General features: G+C 40.8%; 1 protein-coding gene across 2 annotated transcripts in view; it reads left to right on the forward strand.

The window, feature by feature from the left end:
* Nucleotides 1-1,392: 1,392 nt before the first annotated feature.
* ITGB1 (integrin subunit beta 1) overlaps nt 1,393-22,726 on the forward strand; it is a 54,182-nt gene continuing 32,848 nt past the window's right edge. The window contains exon 1 of one of the 2 annotated variants that reach the window (XM_042473323.1): nt 1,393-1,688. In XM_042473323.1, the coding sequence (XP_042329257.1) occupies nt 1,680-1,688 (9 nt within the window). In that variant the 5' untranslated portion in view covers nt 1,393-1,679. The remainder of the gene's footprint in view (nt 1,689-22,726) is intronic. The other variant, XM_042473324.1, reaches the window with a different exon arrangement.

Raw genomic sequence — 22,726 nt, forward strand, 5'->3', positions numbered from 1 at the left:
CGTTAGGGCTGAAACAGATGGCCTTAAGGGGTGCCTTGACACTGTCCCTTTGGTCACCAGATTGGGGCCACGGCAACCACATACCACAGTCCCAATCCAGCATTTTTCCAGCCCCCAATGCTGCTCCTTTTTAAGGTGGAAAAAAAGCCATCCTTTCCCCGCCACGGTGGCTTTTCAGTGCTCCCATGGTATGCAGTGTCTAAACGCTGTGCCAGCAGAGTGCTGAAAAGCTGCCGCTGTGTGAGTAGTGGAGCAGCATGATGCCTGCTTTGGGGCAACATCGGGGCATGCGTCATCTGTACCCCATGCCACCATGCCATTGGGAAGCCAGCATATTTTGCTGGTCTGTACTGGCCCTAAGTCTCAAAGGTGCTACAAGATTTCTCTACATACTGAAAGAAAGAAGTTAGCAGCATGAGCTTCTGTAGACTTAAGGGTACTTCCTCAGGAGTAGCTAATACCCCAGAGGAGAAGTTCAAGACTCAAAATGACCTTAATAGATTAGAATGCTGGGCTAAATCTAACAAAATGAACTTCAATATGAAGAAATGTATAGGATTGCATTTGGCAAAACAAAAAATGAAATGCATAAATATAGGATGGGGAACACCTGGGTTAACAAGACTACATGCAAAAGGGATCTAGGAGTCCTCATAGACCAGAGGTTGAACATGAGTCAACAATGTGATGTGGCAACCAAAAAGGCCAATGCGATTCTAGGCTGCATCAGTAGAAGTGTAGTGTCTAGATCATGGGAAGCAATAGTGCCACTCTGTTCTGCTTTGGTCAGGCCTTGTCTGGAACCCTGTGTCCAGTTCTGGGTATCATCATTCAAAATGTTGACAAACTGCAGTAAGCCCAGAGAAAGGCCACAAAAATGGCCAAGGGTCTGGAAACTGTGCCTTCTGAGGAGAGGAGCTGGAGAAGAAAAAGTTGAGAGGGGTGAAGCCTGCGTGGAAGACTAGGGTTGGCCTGGAGGGCGCTTGGGGGTCTCTTCCAACCCTGTGATTCTATTCTTAGAGAGCAGGGGTCCCCAAACGGTGCTCTTTCAGGGACTTCAGCTCCCAGAATCCCAGGCTATTGGCCCACACAGCTGAGGCTTCTGGGAGCTGAAGTCCAAAGTCTCTTAAAGTTTGGGGACCACTGCTCTAGAGCCAGGAAAGGAGTCTTTGGCAGGAGCCTGTGTGGCAGAATGGGGTGGGACTGGGTGGCCCTTGGGGACCTCTTCCAACTCTAGGGTTGCCAGATGCATTTGGTGGAGCGGCTGCCCTGGGGCTGGGGCTGGGGCTGGGGCTGGGAGGGAGCCCTTTCCCCGCTTCTTTGCTCAGCCCCAGCAGCAGCAGCGCCGCCGCTTGCTTGCCCCGCCTGCTCCTCCCTGGGCCTGACGGCAGCAGCCAGGAATGCGCTTCCGGAGGCGCAGGAGGAGCCCAGCGGCCCAGGCCCCGCCGCTCGAGAGAGAAGAAGAGAGAGACGAGAGAGGGAGGCTGGCGGGGGAGCGGAGCCCAAGGAGAGCCCTCCTGCTGCCCTGCCCACCTTCAGCAGCCCCCTGAGGAGGCAAAGCCAGCTCCCTTGGAGAGGGAAAGGAAGGAAGGAAGGAAGGAAGGAAGGAAGGAAGGAAGAAAAAAAGAAAGAAAGAAGCGTGTGGGGGTTCTTCCCCTCGACCACCTTCGCCCCCAGCCATGGGCCAGGTATGGGGCTGGGCAGGAAAAGGGGCTTCCCTTGGGGCTTTGCCAGGACATGCTCCACTCCCAGGTCCTCCATTTCAAGCCTTTGCTCTCCAGGAGAGAGCCCTCAAAGTCCTCCATTTTGAGCTACATTTCTAGCCGGGTTTTGGAGCTTTTAGTTGGGCATGTCCTCCATTTCAGACTTTTCGGTCCAGGAAGGAATCCCAAACGTCCTCCATTTTGATCAAGGCTGAGGGGGGATTCCTATTTCTAGGAGGGGCTTGTTTTGGACCTGTCCTCCCTTTCAGCCTTTTCGGCCCAGGAGGGATTCCTGAAGGTCCTCCATTTTGAGCCGAAAGAAGAAGCAGGACTTTACACTTCGAGGAGGGTTTTGAGCTTTTGTTGGCTCAAGTCCACCATTTCAGCCTTCTGTCCAGAAAGGATTCCAAAAGGTCCTCCATTTTGAGCAGGGCTTTACATTTCTAGGAGGGCTTGGAGCTTCTGTTTGGTCACGTCCTCCATTTCAGCCTTGTGTCCGGGAGAGATCCCCAAAGGTCCTCCATTTTGAGCAGGGCTAAGGAAGGAAGGATTGACATTTCAAGGAGGGCTTTGAGCTTTTCTTGGGCCATGTCCTCCACATCAACCTTTGCTGTCCAGGAGGGAGTCCAAAAGCTCCTCCATTTTGAGCCAGGCTAAGGAGCATGAGTTTCTCTTTCTATATTTTGGAGCTTGTCTTTGGGCACGTCCTCTGCTGCAGCCCTTTCTGCCCAAAGGGTCCTCCATTTTGAGCAGGGCTTTACATTTCTGGGAAGAAATGTAGTTGGTCACATCCTCCATTTTCAACCTTTTCTGTCCAGGAGGGATTCCAAAGGGTCTTCTGTTTTGAACAGGGCAAAGAAGCAGGGGTTTCTCTTGTGAACAAGCATGAGTTTCTGGGTTTTTTTTTTTTTTTTAGCTTTATAATGTGTTCTGCCCTCCCTTTTTTTGGAAGGTCCTCCATGAGGGGGTCCCTTGTCCTCCTTTGGGATGAGGGTCTCTCTGGGTGCTGGGTGGTGCCTCTGGGTCACTTGCTAACTCTTTTGTTTCAGGCTTGTGGAGTCTCTCTGGGTGGAAAGTTGGAGGCAGGTTAAGAGAAGGAAGACCAGACCAGACCTCCAGCTTTCTGTTCACTTGATTCTTCTCCTGAGCTTCTCTTCTGGGGAAGGGAGGGAGGCCTGCTGCCTTTGTGCCCTTTTTCAGCAACCCTCCAGACCCAAAGGCGGGGCTCTTGGAAAGGCCTCTGGGGTGGAGAAGGCATTACACTAGGCCTTCCCTGGACACAGATTTTTGTTTTATCCACCCATTCAAGCCTCCACTGCTTGCAAATAGCCCCCAAACACCTCACTTCCAACAAGCAAACCTTGATTTTGTCATCTGATAGAAGGGACCCCATTTTGTTGCCGGGTGCCTTCAAGTCTTCTTGACTTATGCAGGGTGACCCGGCGTCCTCCTCTTCCAGGACATGCCCTACATTTCAAGTCTGTCCAGGAGGACCTAGGTCCAAAACACACTGCAGAAATCGTCCAGTTGGAGACTGCTTTAACTGCCCTGGCTCAGTTATTCTGGCAACTGTAGTTTTGTGAGACAATGAGCCGCCTCTGTCAGAGAGCTTTGGTACCTCAGTAAACTACCATTCCCAGGATCCCCGGTCACTGAGTTAATGTGATCTCAAACTGGATTATTGCTTCAAGGTGTTTTGGACCTAAGAAGCGTGAATTTATGTTTGTATTGGTATCTGGGAACTGTAGTATTGTATTATAATTATACAATTATAATTGTATAATTAGAAAAAGTTGAAAATGGAGGACGCAGCCAACTGAATTATAACTGTCGGGGCAGTTAAATTATTCCCTACCATTGTGCCAGGGCCATTAAATAATTATAATTGTATTATAAATATAATTGTATTATAATTATACAATACAATGATAATATGTATTATATTGGTATAATATAATTGTTTAGATTTTATTTGATTATGTTCTCCATTTTTCTTGAATGTCCTCTGTTTTGCGATGCTTTGTCCTCCTTTGCTCTCTTGTGTTTTGGGTTTGCTGTTTGGTGAGGTATTCAGCTTCATGGGTCAGAGAATTCTGGTCCCTCCTTAGTCCAAGACACAGTGCAAAAATAATCCAGTTTGAGACCGGTTTAACTGCCCTGGCTCAGAGCGCTCTGACAGAGAAGGCTAAATGTCTCACAAAACTAAAGTTCCCAGAATTCCCTACCATTGAGCCAGGGCAGTTAAAGCGTTATCAAACTGGATTAATTCTGCACTGTGTTTTGGACCCTTGTTGTTGCTGTGTGCCTTCAAGTCGTTTCTGACTTGGGGCGACCTTAGAGTGAAGCTATCGCAGGGTTTTCTTGGCAGGTTTCTTCGGGGGGGGGGTGTCGTGTCCATTTTCGGAGGCTGAGAGCATGTGACTTGCCCAAAATAACCCACTGATTTTCATGGTCCAGTCAGGATTTGAACTCTGGACTCCAGAGTCATAGTCCAACACTCAAACCACTTTGCCAGGCTGGCTCTCTATTTTATTACACCTGGTATTTAATGGGACTAGAGCATCCATGGAATCTGGTATCCTGGAACCAAACCTCAGGAGGATACGAAACTGCACTTGATTTTAAGTGAATGGAAACCATCTTGGCCCCTCCCTCTCCTTCCCTTTCCAGCTGCTTAAATAACTAGCATTTCTGGGAACAATGTTGCAGTGAAAGCAGCTGATCACTTGTGGCACTGGCTCCAGAGGACAACAGGCTACAAAGACATCTTGTTGTTGTCATTTTGTATCTTCAAGTCATTTTTGAGTTATGGAGACTGGGATTAATCTATCATAGGGTTTTCTTACCATGTTTCTGTGTTGTGGCCATCCTCTGAGGCTGAGAGAGTGTGACTTGCCCAAGGTCACCCAGTGGGTTTTTATACTTGAGTGGCGATTCGAACCCTGGTCTCCAGAGGTTCAGATCACTCCACCTCACTGGCTTTCAACAAAGCCTTATATTGCCTTAAGTACAGAGCACTTTCTGATGTTGCCAGAGTGGGCGGTTGAGGAGGGAGAGAGAAAAGGAAGGGCAAGATTTCATTTGTGTAGTTCTAGGAGGTCATCTTTTTTTCCTTGCTCGCCTCCACCCATGTTAATTTCATTTCTGTTTGCAAGTTTGGTGGAGTTAAATTGTACCCTGGCGGAAAGAGGATGGGAAAACAGAGCCTGCCACTCAAGGGAGAATATACAGGAAATCCATGTCATGCCATTTCCCTGGAGGACTTAACACAATCTAAGTGTGAGATGAGTCTGCCTAGCTTGCAAGTAGGGTTTGTGTACTTCATTGGAGTTTCCAGCTGGGCCCATGATCTAATATGCATTTTCCCCCCAGAAGTAAGCTCTATTAAACATTCTGGAAAGGGATCTGATAGCACCTTTGACACCAACTGAAAGAAAGAATCTGGGCACATGCTCCCAGCTTCTTTCTTTCAGCTAGTGTCAAAGGTGCTACACAATCCCTTGGCAGATTCTTTTTGCAGCCTAACACATGTCTTTGAACTCTATTAAACATGTGATATTTGAGTAAATATCTGCCAACAGGTTCTGTATATTTGCATAGGCCTGCAGTTTAACATTATGATCCTATGGTTATAAGGCACTCCCCTTAATTTTGCTGCAACCCAGTCCCAACTTTACTTAACATGGATGTAGCCTGTCTTTCAGCTGCCAAAGTTGTTGTGTGCTTTTACGTTGTTTCTGGCATATGTCGACCCTATTATGGGACTTTTCATGGCAAGATTTGTTCAGAGGGAGTTTGCTGTTGTTTTCTTGTGAGGCTGAGAGAGTGTTATTTGCCCAGGGTCCCCCAGTGGGTTTCCATGGCTGACTGGGGATTTGAAACAAGGGCTCCAGTAGTGGAAAATTATTTCTGCATGGAGCTCAGGATGCTTTTGTATGCTATTTCCTGGAGAAATTATCATTGGATTTCTCTCCCATAAAATGTTGTTATAACAGACACATATATAACACTTTTTTCGCATTCTGAAACTCAAAGTAGTGTATATATTCTGTGGTGACAGTTTTTCATTTATTATTACACTACTGTATGCTTTTGAACCTTTAACATGCCCTTTTAGGGACTTTTCACTGTTCCCCTCTTACCCATCTCTACTCCACCCACCTGCAACGTCTGAGCAACACTTTTGCTATTAATACATTTCTGTTTGGTTTCCTTTTTCTCTGATTCCTTTAATTACCTTAACTAAGGCACTCAGACTGTTAACCACACTGCTGGACCTCTTACCCTTTCCCGTCACCACCCCCTTCTCCTTCTGTGTCATGTCTTTTTAGATTGTAAGCCTGAGGGCAGGGAACCGTCTAACTAAAAAGATTGCATGTACAGCGCTGTGTAAATTTACAGCGCTTCATAAATAAAGGTTAATAATAATAATAATAATAACCATATTGTGAAGTAGCTACAGGCTAAGAGAGAGTTTGATGGCTAAGCAAATTTGATGCTGCAAGCTAAAAGGGAGTTTGCTGGCTGAGTTTGCTGGCCCTCCAACCAAGCCTGCCTCTTTGTCTTCTGCATTGCATTGCTACTCTTAGAAATACTACTCTGACTTAGGAGTTTATCATACGGGAGGAATTTCTCTTAATTTTGAATGAAAAGAAAATGGGGCCAGAATGCATTCACATGAATTCGCTAGTTCAGCAAATCTACGTGAATTCGAATTGCGTTCAAACTGACTTCCCATTGCCCAAAAATACCTTGCCATTGCCCGAAATTGCGTGTGGTAACCTATCATGCAATAACGTTAAATCCCATGATTGCGTTTGGATTGCCATTGAATTATACTTCCAATTTACCTTGTCTGATAAACTCCACTGATTTACATCATAACCCAATGAAGGTAACACTTTATACACATGGTGAAACTGAGCTGTGATATGTGGAAGCCTATATAATAATAAAACACATTAGTGTTTATGGTGCCACAAGATAGCCTAAATACCCTAAAGGCACTAGATACTGTCTGATCTTGGATACTAAGATGGTTAGTACTTGGATGAGGGACTACCTGGTGCTGTAGGCTATATTTCAGAGGACAGACTTGGCAAAACCCCTCTCCCTTGCCTATGAAAACCCTGTGAAATTTATGGGGTTGTCATATGCTGACAGGTGACTCTTAGATGTATATTTGGACTAAATGTTTATTATTCCAATCATTTCTCCCTCATCAAGTGTTAACTGGCTTACAGTTATTTAAAAATAACAATATTAAATCTAAGAAAATTTAAAAACAAAAGAGCATGATCAACATGCTTTCATCAGCCAGCTAGTTGGTTATTGATGTATACCACTGGCAGCAAAACTAAGCTTCTCAGGAAAACCAAATTAATATAGATTATACAGGGACTCAAACACAGTTGTCCCAGGCATACAAAAATGGAGACATCCATCCTGCCTTCCTCATTTACCAAGTTCAGATCTGTATACACCCATGAACCCCACTGGTTGACCTTAAAGCTGTCATATTCTTTGTCGTATGATCTCCTTCTAAATCTTTAATTGATGTTTTAATTGTACAAGAAGCCTCCACCTTTTGATACCCCCTTATCTGACAACTTGGTCTTTTGATGCTTGCAAATTAAAGACAAGTTCCATTAATCCAACAAGGAGTCCGCTCTTTTGTCAGTTCTTTTCTATGGAATTTATCACACGAAGGAGATTGAGGGGTTATCACAGAAATATCCCGAAAAAAATTGCAAAGTTACATGGCACAATTTCTGGTGACATCACACAAAGAGCAGAATTAAACCAGACACAAAGTAGGATTAATCCACATCTTTTTACCTTCAGAACTTCAGCGAAAATGCATTTTTGAATTTGTTATATTTTCAAAATTACGATGGCATGTTAGCCAAATTCACTTCATCTTCGCAATAACCCTCCTTTTCCTCATTTTCTGGGTTATCCCATGATTCTATGGGGTGGGTTTGCTTCCAGTGGTGCCTTGGCAAAAGAGGGAACTAGGGTCAACTGCCTCCCACCCCCCTCCAGGTCATGTCCGGGTTTTGGGTATGTAGTTATTTTACTATTGGCAAGGTAGATGAAGGCACAGCATTGTCCATTCCTTGGTGGGACTTGATGCTGGCTGGCAGAATGTGAGGGAACATGGGATAGCAGCATTTTTGTTTTCTGTGACCATATGTTAATGTGAACAGCGCAATGTATACATGCATGAATATCGCTGCATCTTTGCATATATACAGATATGTCTAATATGGGGATAGATAAAATCACATATGTGCCCATATGGCAACCTGTGTATATTTCTGCAAGTTCACTGATCTGTCTGTCTATCTATCTATCTATCTATCTATCTATCTATCTATCTATATGGCAAACACCCGTGAGAAATCATATCATGATTTCCAGTGACAGGACGACTTGTTATGGCTGGGGGGCTGGGAAGGGATTAGTTTGTTTTTTATTGTATTTTATTGTGCTTCCACTGTTATTAGCCGCCCCAGATTCCTCGTTGATTGGGTGGGATACAAATAAATTATTTATTATTATTATTATTTGGATGCTTGAATCCATAGATAAAAAAAATCTATGGATGTGAAGGGCTGACTACTCATTTCTGAGAAATGCAAACCAAAATGGCTAAGACGGCTTACTCAAAAACATGAATACAAGAGGAAGTGTCTGGGCCACAGAACATGTAACCATTCTTTTGAATCAACAGTTTTCACTCCATCATGTTATCAAATTAGATCCAATGAAAAATGAGGCAAGTGTTTCTCCAAATTACTGCTAAAGTTATTCCAGAAAATATATTTCCATAAGTAGGAGATCACACACAAGAATGACACAGACCGCATTGCGCACAGATTAGAAATCCTTATTTCTCAATCACCCCTTACCCCACATGTCCTCTGGAACACTATTATACATTTTATTTCTTTGTTCTACACATATGGTCAGCACAACACACCATGCAAATCTGTGCTCCATTTATCCATCCTGCAAGTACAATTACAACTCCTTTTCCAACCCCCAAAAAATCATACAGCTTTAAAAATAAAAATTGGGAGGAGGCAGGGGCCCTTTTTAGGTGTGACATTGTGGACCTCTGCTTTGAAGATTTTTTTAAATCTCTGCTTTGAAGTTATAATTTATAGTTGTTTGTCTTCCATAGACAAGAACCCGTTTTCATGAACAATATTTAAAGCTCAGTGTCCTTTTCAGGTGATTTATTATAGAAATTATGGCATCCGTCTGAGGGAAAATGAGCAGGGCTAATGATTGCAGATTCAGATCATGTGGTAATACTTAAGACTGTGTACTGTAGAAAAATCACTGACTCTTTTCTGCCTGAGTTTAGGTTTATTTAGTTTTTTTTATTGAGTGAATCATTGAAAGATGACTTGCATACAGCATCAAACTAGATTAAACACAGTCCCATTAATAGATATGTGTGTGCATATGCGCCTTCGAGTCTTCTGCCAACCAATGGTGATCTCATGAATTTCATAGGGTTTTTTAGGCAAGGAATACACAGAGGTAGTTTTGCCAGTTCCTTCCTCTGAAATATTACTGACAGCACCTGGAATGTGTTGGTGGTTTCACATCCAAATATTAACCAGGACTGACCCTGCTTAGCTTCCAAGATCAGACAGGATTTGGGTGCCTTTAGGGTATTCAGGCCCTAATTAATAGATCTATGTACAGTTTAATTTTAATTTGTCCTTCCCCACTACCTTTTTAAAATAAATTTCATACTAGATTAAGGGCTGAATCCTGTTGGTTTGTTTCAACTAAATGAACCCATTGAATCAATGAGTCAACATTCAATGAGTCTACCCTACTTGAGACTATCAATAGTATTTAGGTCAGAAATGAGAAGTATGGTGTTGTCCGCATCCTCAAACATTTGGCAAGATAATTCACAAATGTTAAACACAAAAGAACAGTTCGGTTTCATTAAAATAACTGAAGAAAGTTTGCCAGTGACTTCACTGAGATGTGGCCTGCATCTGTATCTAAAAAAAATTAATCTGAACAGATGAAAATATAAGACCAGGGCTACATCTGCACTGCAGAAATAATCCAGTTCGACGCCACTTTAATTGCCATGGCTCAACGCAATGGGATGCTTGGGGATTGTAGTTATGTGAAATATTTAGCTTTCTCTGTCAGAGAGCTCTGGTGCCACAGCAAACTACACTTCCCAGAATTCCATAGCTTTGAGCCATGGTAGTTACAGTGGGGTCAAACCAGATTATATCTGCAGTGCAGATGCAACCTAGGTTGGTTGTTCTGAAGTGACTATGAGCAAGTAGATTTCTCCTGTAGTGGGAAGAGGACATCCTGTAGCAGATTGTCCCTCCCATTTGCTTCAACAGGCAGACGCCTGGATTGAAAGGGGAAGGTTGACTGCCATGATTCCCCACTCAAGTACCTGCCTCCTTTCTACACAGATGCTGACGGGAGCAATATACCACTTCACAACCACCATTTTCTCTTCCTACTCACTACTACTTCTATTTTAATCATTTAAAACATTTCTTCTCTTCCTATCATTGCTCTGCTTCCATTCCAAGTGCCCAGCTGTTCCTTCCTCACTTTTCTTTTGTGGATAGACAAGACCATAGAAAGGGAAGGAAGCAGCTTGAATTTGTTGACATTGTGTCCCTTTCCTCTGTGTCCCTTCTATGTCCTTTGACTCAACCCAGGAACCATTTGAAAATAGTGAATTTACGGCATGGGTGCTGAGCTATAGCCAAGTTACGATAAAGCAGATGACTCATATTTATGTCACAAAAAATGTATTCCAAGGAAATGAATAAGCAGTCTTTTTCTAAGATAGCAAATAACGTACTGAAGGTATCTTAAAAGAGCCACCAGCAATAAGCAGACATCTAGTTATTAAGGTAATTTGCTGAAGACCTGGATTAAAGCAAAAGTTTCCAGTAAATAACAGTTTCCAACAGTGAGAACTATGGATTGTTTAGTGAGAACAAACCAGGGTCAAAATTTCACATCCCATCCTGTACACTGGATAGTGTTAAATTAAAGTCTGTACATTTGACCATAGTAGGAAATACTGCTTCATTTAAAATCAGAAGTACACAAAACAACTCCATTGATACTGAATGTCAATGGAAATTAGATGCACAACTTAGAGGAGGATTGGAATTTGCTGGAGAAATATGTTTAAAATAATAGAAAATAAAGAAACTTGAATATACATTGAATGAATGTAAATAAGAAAAATGAATTGTGACTAAACTATTCACTCCAGGAGAAATCAGGAAAAATAGACATAAAATACTAAATATAAGGATTTAAAATATATAAAGGGGAGAGAAAGGATTCTTCCTTTTATTGTCTTGATTATTATTATTATTAAGGTACAGTTAAAAATGTATGGATAGTGTGCTTAAGGAATTACGAATAAACTGGAGCGTATATGGCAACATTGATTGCCAAAATGAAGGAAGCATAGGCTATAAGCAATTTCATTTATTTTCTGAGAAAGGAAGAAGATTTGAAGCATTGTATAAATATGTATCATACAGAAGACCTACCTATATGGAAATTTAATGCAATATGGTGCATTAAAAAGATGTAAAATTTTATAAAATATGTTAATAAAAACAATTTAAAAAAGAAGTACACAACTCCAACTTCACTGTAGCTTCCTTGAAGATGTTAATGGTTTCTTTTTATGTCTGAAACAGTGTTAGGCCAGATATTTTTAATTTCAAGCTAGTGCCCATAGTCAAAATCAAAATCTTACTCCCAACAAGAGATCAACTAAATGAATGGGAACTTGTAAGCCAACATTAATGTTAGTTGTATTTATTTAGTTAGGGCCAACAATAGGATTTAGGCCGACATACAGTCAGTTAGAAGTTTGAACAAATATCATATACCTACACACAAGTGACCCCCCCCCCTTGAATGAGCGGGAAAACATATCTGGAACTTGCAGGTAAATATAACTTTCAGTGGTGTCTCCATGGCCATGCATTGACTGATGGAGAGCAAGGGGCATTGGAGAAGCATCTGACCATGTCGCTATGGCCAGGTGCAGAACAATGGCATCACTACTGACACCTTTAGGGTCCTTTGGTCTTTAGGTTCCAGAGTTGTTGAATTGGCATCTTTCAGGATTGCTGTAGTTGTGTAATCATGCATGGCAGCGTGTGAGACTAGTTAGCCATATGGACTCTTCCACCTCTAAGATTCTATGAAGTCATTGTTTTATATCTGGCCACTGGGACATAGCCAGCTGCTTCTCTGATGTCCCATTTCTTTGTTGGTTGCTACATGGCCATGGAGAGTAGCTAAAAACTGTAGCTAAAAACTGGTTTTGGAAAAAAATTGTCATTGCACAGGGCCAGTGGAGAATTCTGACCTCTTAAACAACAGCAACAACAATGACAAACTTACAGTGGATTCACACCATTGTAGGTCACTAATAGGATACCAGTATTTATTTTAAACATTTCATTGCTGGAGAAAAATCTGTAACTACATGAAGTTAGAACTAAACATTTCAGATAGATATTTTTGGTTCTTGAAGTGCAGATGTCATAAAAGCACTTCACGGTTGTACTAAATATGGTTGGTTGTTGAACAACCTCTGGTAGCTTTTCAAAATAACTCATTACAACCTCTGGCATGTAACTCATTGCTCACAGTGAATATTCACAATAATTTGGTTTCCTTTTATTCAGTATGTTAGGTTTCTTTTTTAAATATTATAGATTATTTAGTAGTGTTTTGATGTTTATCTCGGATTGGCCTTTTTAGCCATCAACGCACTTGTAGTAAGCGTGGGATGAGTCCTTCCCGAATTTTTGTTCGCGAAGAAAAGCCAGAGAGAGATGTACTGACGCAGAGAACATGGCTCGATTCTGTGCAGCTGTCATTGCTACATGCAGAAAAATCACTAAGGACCAGAATTACTGTTAAAAGTTGGAAATGGGATACTAGAAGATAAGGCCCTCCATCCTGGTGTGAGGTGCTACCTGTCTATATGCACATTTGTGTTTTAACTGATTTTATGTAGATGTATTGGAATATTTGTAAGTTTGCTTTTACTGGTTAATATGAATATACAGTGTGCCAATGCCATGCGCAAACGCATTTTACGCACCTTTAAGCTTACACGGAAGCCACTTGGGGAGGGAAAACAATGGCGTGCATACCATGGGTGTTATTTCCTATGGGGCTCGAGCATAGGTGGATTTTCCCTTATGTGGGGAGATCCAGAACAGATCCCCTGCATAAGGAGAGGGCCCACTGTATTTTTGAGATACTTTGGTTAAGGACTGTAAATAAAATTTCACTTCACTCTGCTCCAGGTGCTGGTTTTGGTGATATTTTTCTCTTTTGTTATTTCCTTTTTCTTCAGCCTTCAAAAGAAAGCCTTTTGAATCCTTTCCCAATCTGCTCTATAGTCAGCCCTCCACATTTGCTGCATTGACTTTTATGGATTTGATTATTCACAGATATGAGTAATATGTTCTCTCTAGGAATCTCTAAGCCCTCCAACATGACTCTGCCAGAGGTTGACCATAACTCACAGTGTACCACCTAAGAGCTTCCTGGAGAAAATACTTCTCTAGGCATGCCTGGGTTCTCCAGCATGATTCTATGGTCTGTTTGACCATAGAGTTGAACTTGGGGGCGCTATAGATGCCTAAAGAGGTATTCTCTCAGGTAAAAATATAGTGCTTTTTTATTTGTGGTTTTTCCACTTTCACGCGGGCCCTGTGCCCCTAACCCCACCAGAGGTGGAGGTCACACTGTATTTATTCTCGATCTTGTCTCCCCCACACCCTTCCTTGCCTCTGCTCATTACCCCCACCCCGGCTTGGTGGCCACATGGAAGCGAAAGGATACACAAAGAAAAATTTCCAGAATGGTAAGGGAAACTCCAGCCATGCCAGTGAACCAAGCTGTGATGAGAACCTCCCACACCACTATTGCTGAACTGGTTGGTCAGCTGCTGGGCATCAGAGGTCCAGGGGTACCTGGTCAGTCGCTTGAAGAAGTCAATATCCACCCCATCTATTATTTCTTTGTGTTTATCTGTCTTCAAGTCACCTGTCAACATATGATGACAGCATGAATTTCATAGGGCTTTCTTAGGCAAGGGATACTCAGAGGTGGCTTGACATTGCCTTTCTCTGAAATACAGGGTGATTCAAAAAGAACATTGTAAAAGTAAAGCTGTGTACAGCCCACATCACCTGGTAGTCCTTGACCCCCTCCAAGTACTAACCAGAACTGATCCTGCTTAGCTTCCAGGATCAGATAGAATCTTGTGCCTTTAGCATGTTTAAACCTTATCTGTTATTTAGTCCCACCCCATGTATAATGGTTTCTGTTATGTCCTTAGACATGGAGGGTGCCTTTCTGAAACAATCCGCTTCTATGTGTGCAGACATTCATCATCTTGCAGGTTTCTAACATGGAAAGTCTCCAGGTCCTTCTCTTCAGACCCTTTGCCCTTCACACACATAGTGTGATGGAAAAGAGCATGGAGAGGAAAGAACTAGCACTTCTCCATTTTGTATGTTGTTTCAGCACGCTCAACTCATGACTGAATAGAGCTGATCTTAGAAGTGGAAGGGACAACATTGCTACTAGTTTTGACAGGCCCTGGTCATAGTTCCCTGTGCTCCTCTGCTTTCTACCACATCATCCAATAAGATACCATGTATGAAGGATCTCTTTTTTATTTTATTTTTTTAATAGGGAGCATACATATTGTAAAGTAACACATTTGCTGAGGCTGCGTTATTCACCCACCTTCATTTCCCCAAAGTGCCTCTAGGCCCACGAAGCCAGGTATTTAGAATCATAGAATTCATAGAGTTGGAAGAGGCCACAAGGGCCATCCAGTCCAACCCCATGCCATGCAGAAACTCTCAATCACATGCCTGCTCTAAAAAGATTTTTCTTTAGCCCGAAAAAGATACTGTGTTAATAGCAATTCATAGAAGCAGCGGTAGACCTGTGCTGGATGTTCCTTCCAGGTGTCTTTGGTGATATAACACAACTCCCATCATCTACCACTTTCTGGTGGTTGTTTGGGAGATGGGTATGACCGGCTCCAAACGTACACTTCAGAGTTGCATCTTAATTGTGCCACTAGATGGATGGTTTTTATCCAAGACATATGCTTTGATCAAGGCAAGACATGCTCTACACTAAGGAAAAAGAAAAAGATACTTTGCAGTACAGTAATCAAAAGTGTCTGTGAATTATGCATATCAGCATATTTTTAATATGGCTTTCTAAATACCCTAAAGGCAACAGATCTTGTCTGATCTTGGAAGCTATGCAGGATCAGCCCTAGTAGTTAGTAGTTGATGAAATATAGCCAATAGCACCTGACAACAAATACCAAGTGCTATAGGGTATATATTAGCAGAAGGAACCAGCGGAACCAGCTCTGATTATTCCTTGCCTAAGGAAACCTATGAAATCCATGAGGTCATCCTAAGTCAACAGGTGACTTGAAGGCATATACTGTACATGTAGAGTGTACTCCTGCTAGACATCAAGTAGGAGTGATATATGGTACAGAAAATAACCACTGCGAATATTGTTCAGCCTTTTTTTCTTTCTTTCTTTTTCTTTTCTATCTTTCTTTCTTTTCTTTTTTTGGTTTCTCAAATTTTGTATATTCTCTTTGATAAACGTTTATTTATCCATAAGAAACTTGAAATGGTAGGGTGACTTGTTTTAATAGAGCCTGAAATTTTTAGGAAGTTGAATTTATTGCTTAAAGATGTTGTTTTTTCATCTGTTCACATGAGTTGTTTTAAGGTCTCTCTTAGACCCAGTCATGACAAGTAAATAACATTAAGAATAAATTCGTAATGTGTCTTTGACTTTTAAAATTTTGTCTAGGAATCTTATATGCCATGTTCTCACAAGACAGTCCTCGTAACTGCATACTTTTCAAAATGAAGCTGTGGTTTTGCTGTTCAGTTTAGGAATTGATAACTATTGAATATCTATAAAATATTTCATGTTATTTTATTTAAATATTTTATGTTGAATATTTCATTGGAACATTTTTGATGGCTAGGTTTTGTCTACCACTGAGCAGCTGTTGGCTTTCTTGGGTGGGGACATTGAAAAAGCCAGAGTGCTAAAGGAAATGGCAAACTTCCTTTTTCTGAAGAGAGAGAAATTAATACTATGCACATTTGGCCAAACATTTCCTTTTTGACTTTGAAAATGTAAAGAATGTGTCTCATAGGATAGCCATCCCACCCTAATAAAATAAAAACAGACTATATCTGAGCTATCACAGCTTTTCTGAGGCCTTCCCTGTATTGGCAGTAATTGAGGAAGAGTCCCAATGCTAGCCTGTCTGCTACTCTGTGGCTTAAATTGTACATTTCCCCCATCTCTGATTTATCTAGCCTAACACATGAATTATTAGATAAATGTTTCCAGGTTTAGTTAGTACAAATTAAGAAGCCACCATATAACCTTTTTCCTTTACCTCCAACAGGAGTGTAATTTACTTTCTTCCTAATGTGAATTTAAAAATTACAAACTACCAAGCATGTCTAGCCTTTGTAAAGGCTAAGGGTGTGTTTTAGGACCAGTCCTGTGTATAACACATACAGTGTTACTAAATGTGGATTTGAAAATTATACCCAATTTAAGAACCTCTACTAGAAGTCACTATGGAAAGAAAGAAACTGAAATGTGTCATTTCATTGAAGCATATATTATCTCTGCTTTCTACTAGAAATAATTTAATTAATTAATTAATTAATTTGCTTTATATCCTGCCTTTCTCCCTGGAGGGGACCCAAGGCAGCTCACAAATAAAATTCTAAAAACATACTACAATAAAACAGTTAAAGTCCCACCTAAAAATAATATACAGTTACAAACATTAAAACCACACAAATAACATGAAATTATGATAAAAAGTTCTGCTAAACTGCTCTGTCATGATTCTTGGAGAGATGAGTAGGAATTCATTGGTAGTGGAGATATGTTGATCACATTTAATCAGTATAATATAAGCCAGTAACCAAATGGTAGTGGTGCTATAAAATTAATATTGCTGCTAAATGAGAAGTTCTTATTCTGGTTGTGGAAGAACCAGAATCGGTGCTATTAATTTTTCTTCCTTCATTTGTGGAAGAAAAATTAATAGCACCGATTTGATAAGAAATGGAACTCATTTAATTAGCCAACATTTGACTATTCTCAGTGTGTGAATAAATCTAACTCACCACTTCATGCCTCAGCCAAATGTTGAGCATGTATATGTGTTGCGAACCAGTCATCAGACAGTTCAGAAAAGAAGCTAAACAAAATTACTTAGTCATTTCTTAGTACAAAGTACTTTCATAATCTAGGAAAGAATTGACTCAGATGCTCAGTTGGTATTGTCACTGTGCCTATGCATTAGATACAGGCATGCAAGAAATCTGTCTTGTGTATCTTCCCACACATGGCTGTCACTCAGGAATTTGTGGGCTTCTAAGCATTTGATAATGGTGGTGGCACTATTTATTCAATAGAATAGAATAAATATTCAATGGAATAAATATTTCTCTGCCAAAATGATGAGAGATCTTCGTAGGTCATGAGATGGTGCCCTCCATGTATTTTGGCATGTTGTTGTGTGCCGTCAAGTCATTTCTAACTATGGCAACCCTGTAACAGGGTTTTCTTGGCAAGATTTGTTCAGAGATGGTTCTGCCAGTGTCTCTCTGAAGCTGAGATAATGTGATTTGCCCAAGCTCACCCTACTGAGTGGTGATTTGAACTCTGCTCTCCAGAGTCATAGTCCAAACTCAAACAACTAAACCAGCCTTCTTTCTTATTGCCTCCTATCTTGTCAAGCACTATTCTTTTCTAGCAAGTCGTGTCTTTTATGATATTTCCAACGTACAATAGGCTAAGTTGTCATCTTGGCTTCTAGGGAAAGCTCAGGCTTGATTTGAAGTTTTAAAACAAACCAAAACCCTAGAAATATCCTAAATAGACTAAAAGCATCTTAAAGAATTTAACCCCTCCATCAAAACAATCTAAAGCAGTGGTTCTCAACCTCTGGTCCTCCAAATGTTTATGACTTCTTCTCCTAGATTCCCTCATCATTGGCCATGCTGGCAAAGGCTTCTGATGCTGACGCCCCAAACAGCTAGAGGATAAAAGGCTGAGAACCTCTGATCTAAGTTAAAACCATGGATGGAATGAACGAAGCTTCAAAAACAATTATTTTCCTTGGTGTAGGAATGACAGCAGAGCCTGCACCAGATGGATATCCAATGGCAATTTTACAATTGGAATGCTACAGGAGAGAAGGCACCAGATGATCTTGATTTGAATGTTTATTTAAAGTATTTCACCTCTCAACCCAGCAGGACACCTGAGGCAATGTACAATGGATAAGATAATTTAAAAATTAAACACAGGTTGAGCATCTCTACTGTGGGATGTAGTACTGTGTCCCCCACACATACCACCACCACCCCAACCCAGTAACTGCTGCTACCAGTTACAGCTTATTAGTGTAGCCGTAGTAACCTATGGAACCTGCTGTTTGAAAAGCCAAGGTTACCACAGAATTGTATAGTTGGAATGAAACCAATTCCTTGCCAGTTCAAGATGTTCCATCACATTTTATTTTTTCCATAAATATAATTCGCCAACCATATCCACAGATTCAGTAATCCATGGCTTGAAAATGCTAAAACAACAACAAGAAAACCAAGCAATCAACCAAAAAGCAAATCTTGATTTTGCTATGTTATGAATGAATTTATTAGGGCATATGGCCAGCACCATTTGCTATGTTATACAGTCCACCTTTCCCTTATGCGGGGGAATTCCACGTATGCTCAAGCCCCATTTAAAAGGGGTGCACCATTATCCCTTCTGGGGCACACTCACCCTTCTTCTGGAGTGGCTTTCAGCATATGCTGAAAGCTGCATAAGACGCTCCCACGTTTAACACGGGCACACTGTATAAGGAAGACCATTTTACAGTGCCATTGTATATAATGGGACTTCAGCATCCACGGATTTTAGTATCCATGGAGAGTCCTGGAACCAAACCCCAGCAGATATCAAGAGTGCATTGTCGTACACACTCCCAATTTTTTGGGAGTATGAGGTAGGCAGTAGTGGTGTCTACCGACAGACTTCCAGCCAAAGACTGAGAGAGGGATATTTAAAGCTTGACATGTACTACAGCTTATCTGTACAATACCTCAGATGCAGGATTTTGCCCATATTGCAGGCACATATTGTAAGGTAGAGTGCTGAGGGTGAAAGTGGAGTGGCCTAAATCAGTAGAAGTGAGATTTGAACCATGGATTTCCTTATTAAAAACTAGATTATATCAGTTATCATCAGATCTCTTTGCATAGTTTCCTGATCACATACATAGATACTCTCTGAGGTTTCTATTCCCAACCGAAGTAAAACTGTCAGAATATGGCTATCATTGATATGGTTAGTGTGTTAACAGGTAAATGTTATCGCCAAATGTGACAGTTCAGAGGCTTGATAGATTCTGCCTACAAAAAGACACGTAGCCTTGAACAAGATAGAGACAGTCTAGATCTCAAAGAGAGTTAATGTTCTTGCTGCTGCCACTGGAGACAGAAATGTTATTACTTTTCATTACCTTTTTCTTCAGTCCACCATGACCAAAAAGATGGAGGGCCTCTACCTACAACCTTTCCATCAAAACTACCTTAGAAACCATTGTAAACAGACATCTTAAGGCAAACACACACCTGTGACTTTTAACATTATCACTTTTCATCTCCTGTAGGATTTTTAACAGATTTGATGAAGAAGCCAGTGAATGTAAGGTATTTTGTACCTTTTGATCATCCTAATAAAAGTATCACCTTGATATGTATTTTGGATTTTGTTGTACTGTATTCAGAAAAGAGCAAAGTGAATCTTGTGTGCCTTCAAGTCATTTCTGACTTAGGGCAACCCCAAGACAAATCTATCATGGGCTTTTCTTCTTCAGAGTGGGTTTGCCTCTGAGGCTCAGAGTATGCCTTGCCCAAGGTCACCTGATGGGTTTCTATGGCTGAGTGAGGATTTGAACCCTCGTTTCCAGAACTGTAGTCCAACAGTCAAACCACAACACCACGCTGGCTCTCCCACAAGTGAATCTTACTAGAATGTAATTTAGACCTGCTTATGCACGTGTGCTGCTTTATTACTCATCTCTTTCTGCTAGATATGTGGATTGACTCAATTGGGGAATGTTGTGGTGCAAAAAAAAAATCTTTGTTCAAAAAAGCAAGCCACCACTTGAGAGTGATTAATGCTATGTCTACACAAGTTCCTTGAATAAGCAAATGTAACAACATCTCTATTGTAGTCTAGTTGTTTATCTTCCCCCTACATCTTTATTATACCACCTGAGGCCATATTCTTATCACATAATTTGATTAGTAGAATCAAATGGGGCAGAACATTCTGTTGAAATGAGTGTAACCTGTAGAGTTCTTCAGGATAACAAAGCCTCATGTCTTCATTTTGGGTCATTTTCACTTATCTGAAAGGTATAAAAATAAAAAAGTCATGGCAGAAGTAAGATTTGCTGCAGAGATTCAAAGGAAATACATATTTCCCATGGGTAGAGAAAGGTTTTGTCAATATGACAACAACATGTGTATCTCCTGTTATAAAATTAGAGTGAGAAAGTAGGGGAAGAGAATGTTCAGGTTATTTGTGCTTAACTTCCTCATCACTGGAAGTCTTTTAAGTTATCTGAAAGGAAGTTTGACTGAGAGATGGTTCTTTAAAAAATACGGCTAAAACTACATCTTACAGTCAAATTTTGCGTTATTGTTGGTTTTTTCCCCATTTGGTTTAGGACACAATACTGTGGTGATTGCCAGGGGTCCCATGAGTTATAGGCCCGAAACACACGGCTTCCGGCTGCTGAGGGGACATGACATTCAAGTGATGAACACCCCCAAAGCAGCTGGAAGCCGCTCCATTGCTGTATACAAGCAGTTCCTGGCGGTGGCAGACTTGGGGCCTTGACAGTGGCCCATGTGGTCACCATGGTCCCGGCTCAGTTGTGGCTGGAGCGGCCTCTTCCCACCTGTCTGCTTCACCCCATAATAACTGTCTTCAGAAGGTCTACTTTTAAAGATCTCTGTATAAGCTCTGTTGCCATTACTCTCAAGGTGTCAGTGGTCTAGTGGAAAGGGGGAGATGTGGGAGTCCAGGAATATATTTGAGGAAGCTTTAGATTTGCTGGATTCACATCCCTACTGTTCTCCGCTAACTTCCCTGGAAGAAGGGGAAAGGAGCCCTGGTGGTGTGGTGGTTAAATGTCAGTACTGCAGCCACAAGGTTGTGAGTTTGATCCCAGGGCTCCAAGGTTGACGCAGGCTTCCATCCTTTAGTAGGTTCATAAAATGAGTTCCCAGCTTATTGAGGGCAATTGGCTTACAGATTATATACCGCTTAGAGAGTGCTTAGTTCATTGAAATGTAAATGCTGTTGCTATTGCTAAATCTAAAACTGAGTTGGAAGGGAAGGAGCATTCTCCTGTATCCTGCTTGTGGGAGTCTGGCAAGACTTTGGAGCCGATCCTGGATCCTCCTGGCTCTGTTGTTTTGCTCATGCCAATGAGAAAATGAGTATTCTTTAGGGAGTTGCCACAACTATATATTCTTAATAAGTTATAATTAGACATCTAAAAGCATTAATGTAGTGAATTAAAAAATGGAAGCAGGGAAGGGGAAATTGAAATCTTTCATGAAAAAAACCTGCTCTTTTATGTTTTTGTCCATGGACAATTTTTCAGTTACTACATTAGGAAAATTAAAATTTTGGGGAACATAAAGTAAAAACGCTCCAATAAAATAGTTTCTCCAGGAATTAATTTATTTTGAAACTTTGGAGAACATAGGTGAAATTCTCAGATGAAATGCCTGCTCTTGGAATTAATTATAACCTTTTAAAAAGTTTTAATCAAAATGACAGGAATGGTGTAGCAAGAGGTATATGTAGAACAGTCTAAAGAATTAGAGAAAAATAGTTGCTATACACACTGCAAACTTCTGGTTGTCTGAATTCCATGAAGATAAAAATTGAGGCTCAAAATCAGAGGTTAATCTTTGAGAAACTTACTCTGAATAAAGATTTATGATGGCAGTTTTGGTCCAATACATACTGCAGAAATAATCCAGTTTGAGACCACTTCAAACACCCTGGATCAGTGCTAGGAAATCCTGGGAATTGTAGTTTATTGTGGTACCAGAGCTCCCTGATAGATAAGGCTAAATGTCTCACATAACTACAGTTCCCAGAATTCCCTAGCATTGAGCCAGGACAGCTAAAGTGGTCTCAGACTGGATTATTTCTGCAGTATGTTTTGGAGCATTGTCAAAAGTATCTTTATTAGGTTAATTGAAGTAAATATATTTTTACATAGTTAAAAGGCAGGTAATATGTACAAGAGTTGCAATTTCTACTTTCACCCCACCCCATTAGATATTGAAAAGTAAAATATATATGATTAGGCATCATAGAATGCAGCAGTTTTCAACTCTTTTTCCACACAGGGTATCATCTGAATTTGTTGTTACAAGCCTAAGGCTTTTATATTTAAAAATTGCATAAATATGTCAAACACTGTAATAATACTAAGTTATTAATGAAAAATTCCTAAATCCATAAAGTAGGTTAGGATTTGTATGAACATATGCACTACATATATTTCCATTTTTATCCATTTTTGTTACCCCTTATGGCTTCAGAAATTCTGGAAATTTCCCATCTCTACATAGATTATTGTGAGAAGGCTCATATAATATATTTTAGTGATGCTGATTTCATAATATTCTATGATGTTATAGATAAAACACAAAGTGGTCTACAAAAATGTATAATGAAAGTCAGAGTAGGAAAGCAGTGTTTGTGTGACAAGCCATCCACAGCTTCTTATACCTATTTCCAATGTAGAGCTCTTTTATTTTGTTTTC

This window comes from Sceloporus undulatus, chromosome 6, assembly GCF_019175285.1.
Source record: "Sceloporus undulatus isolate JIND9_A2432 ecotype Alabama chromosome 6, SceUnd_v1.1, whole genome shotgun sequence".
NCBI lineage: Eukaryota > Metazoa > Chordata > Lepidosauria > Squamata > Phrynosomatidae > Sceloporus > Sceloporus undulatus.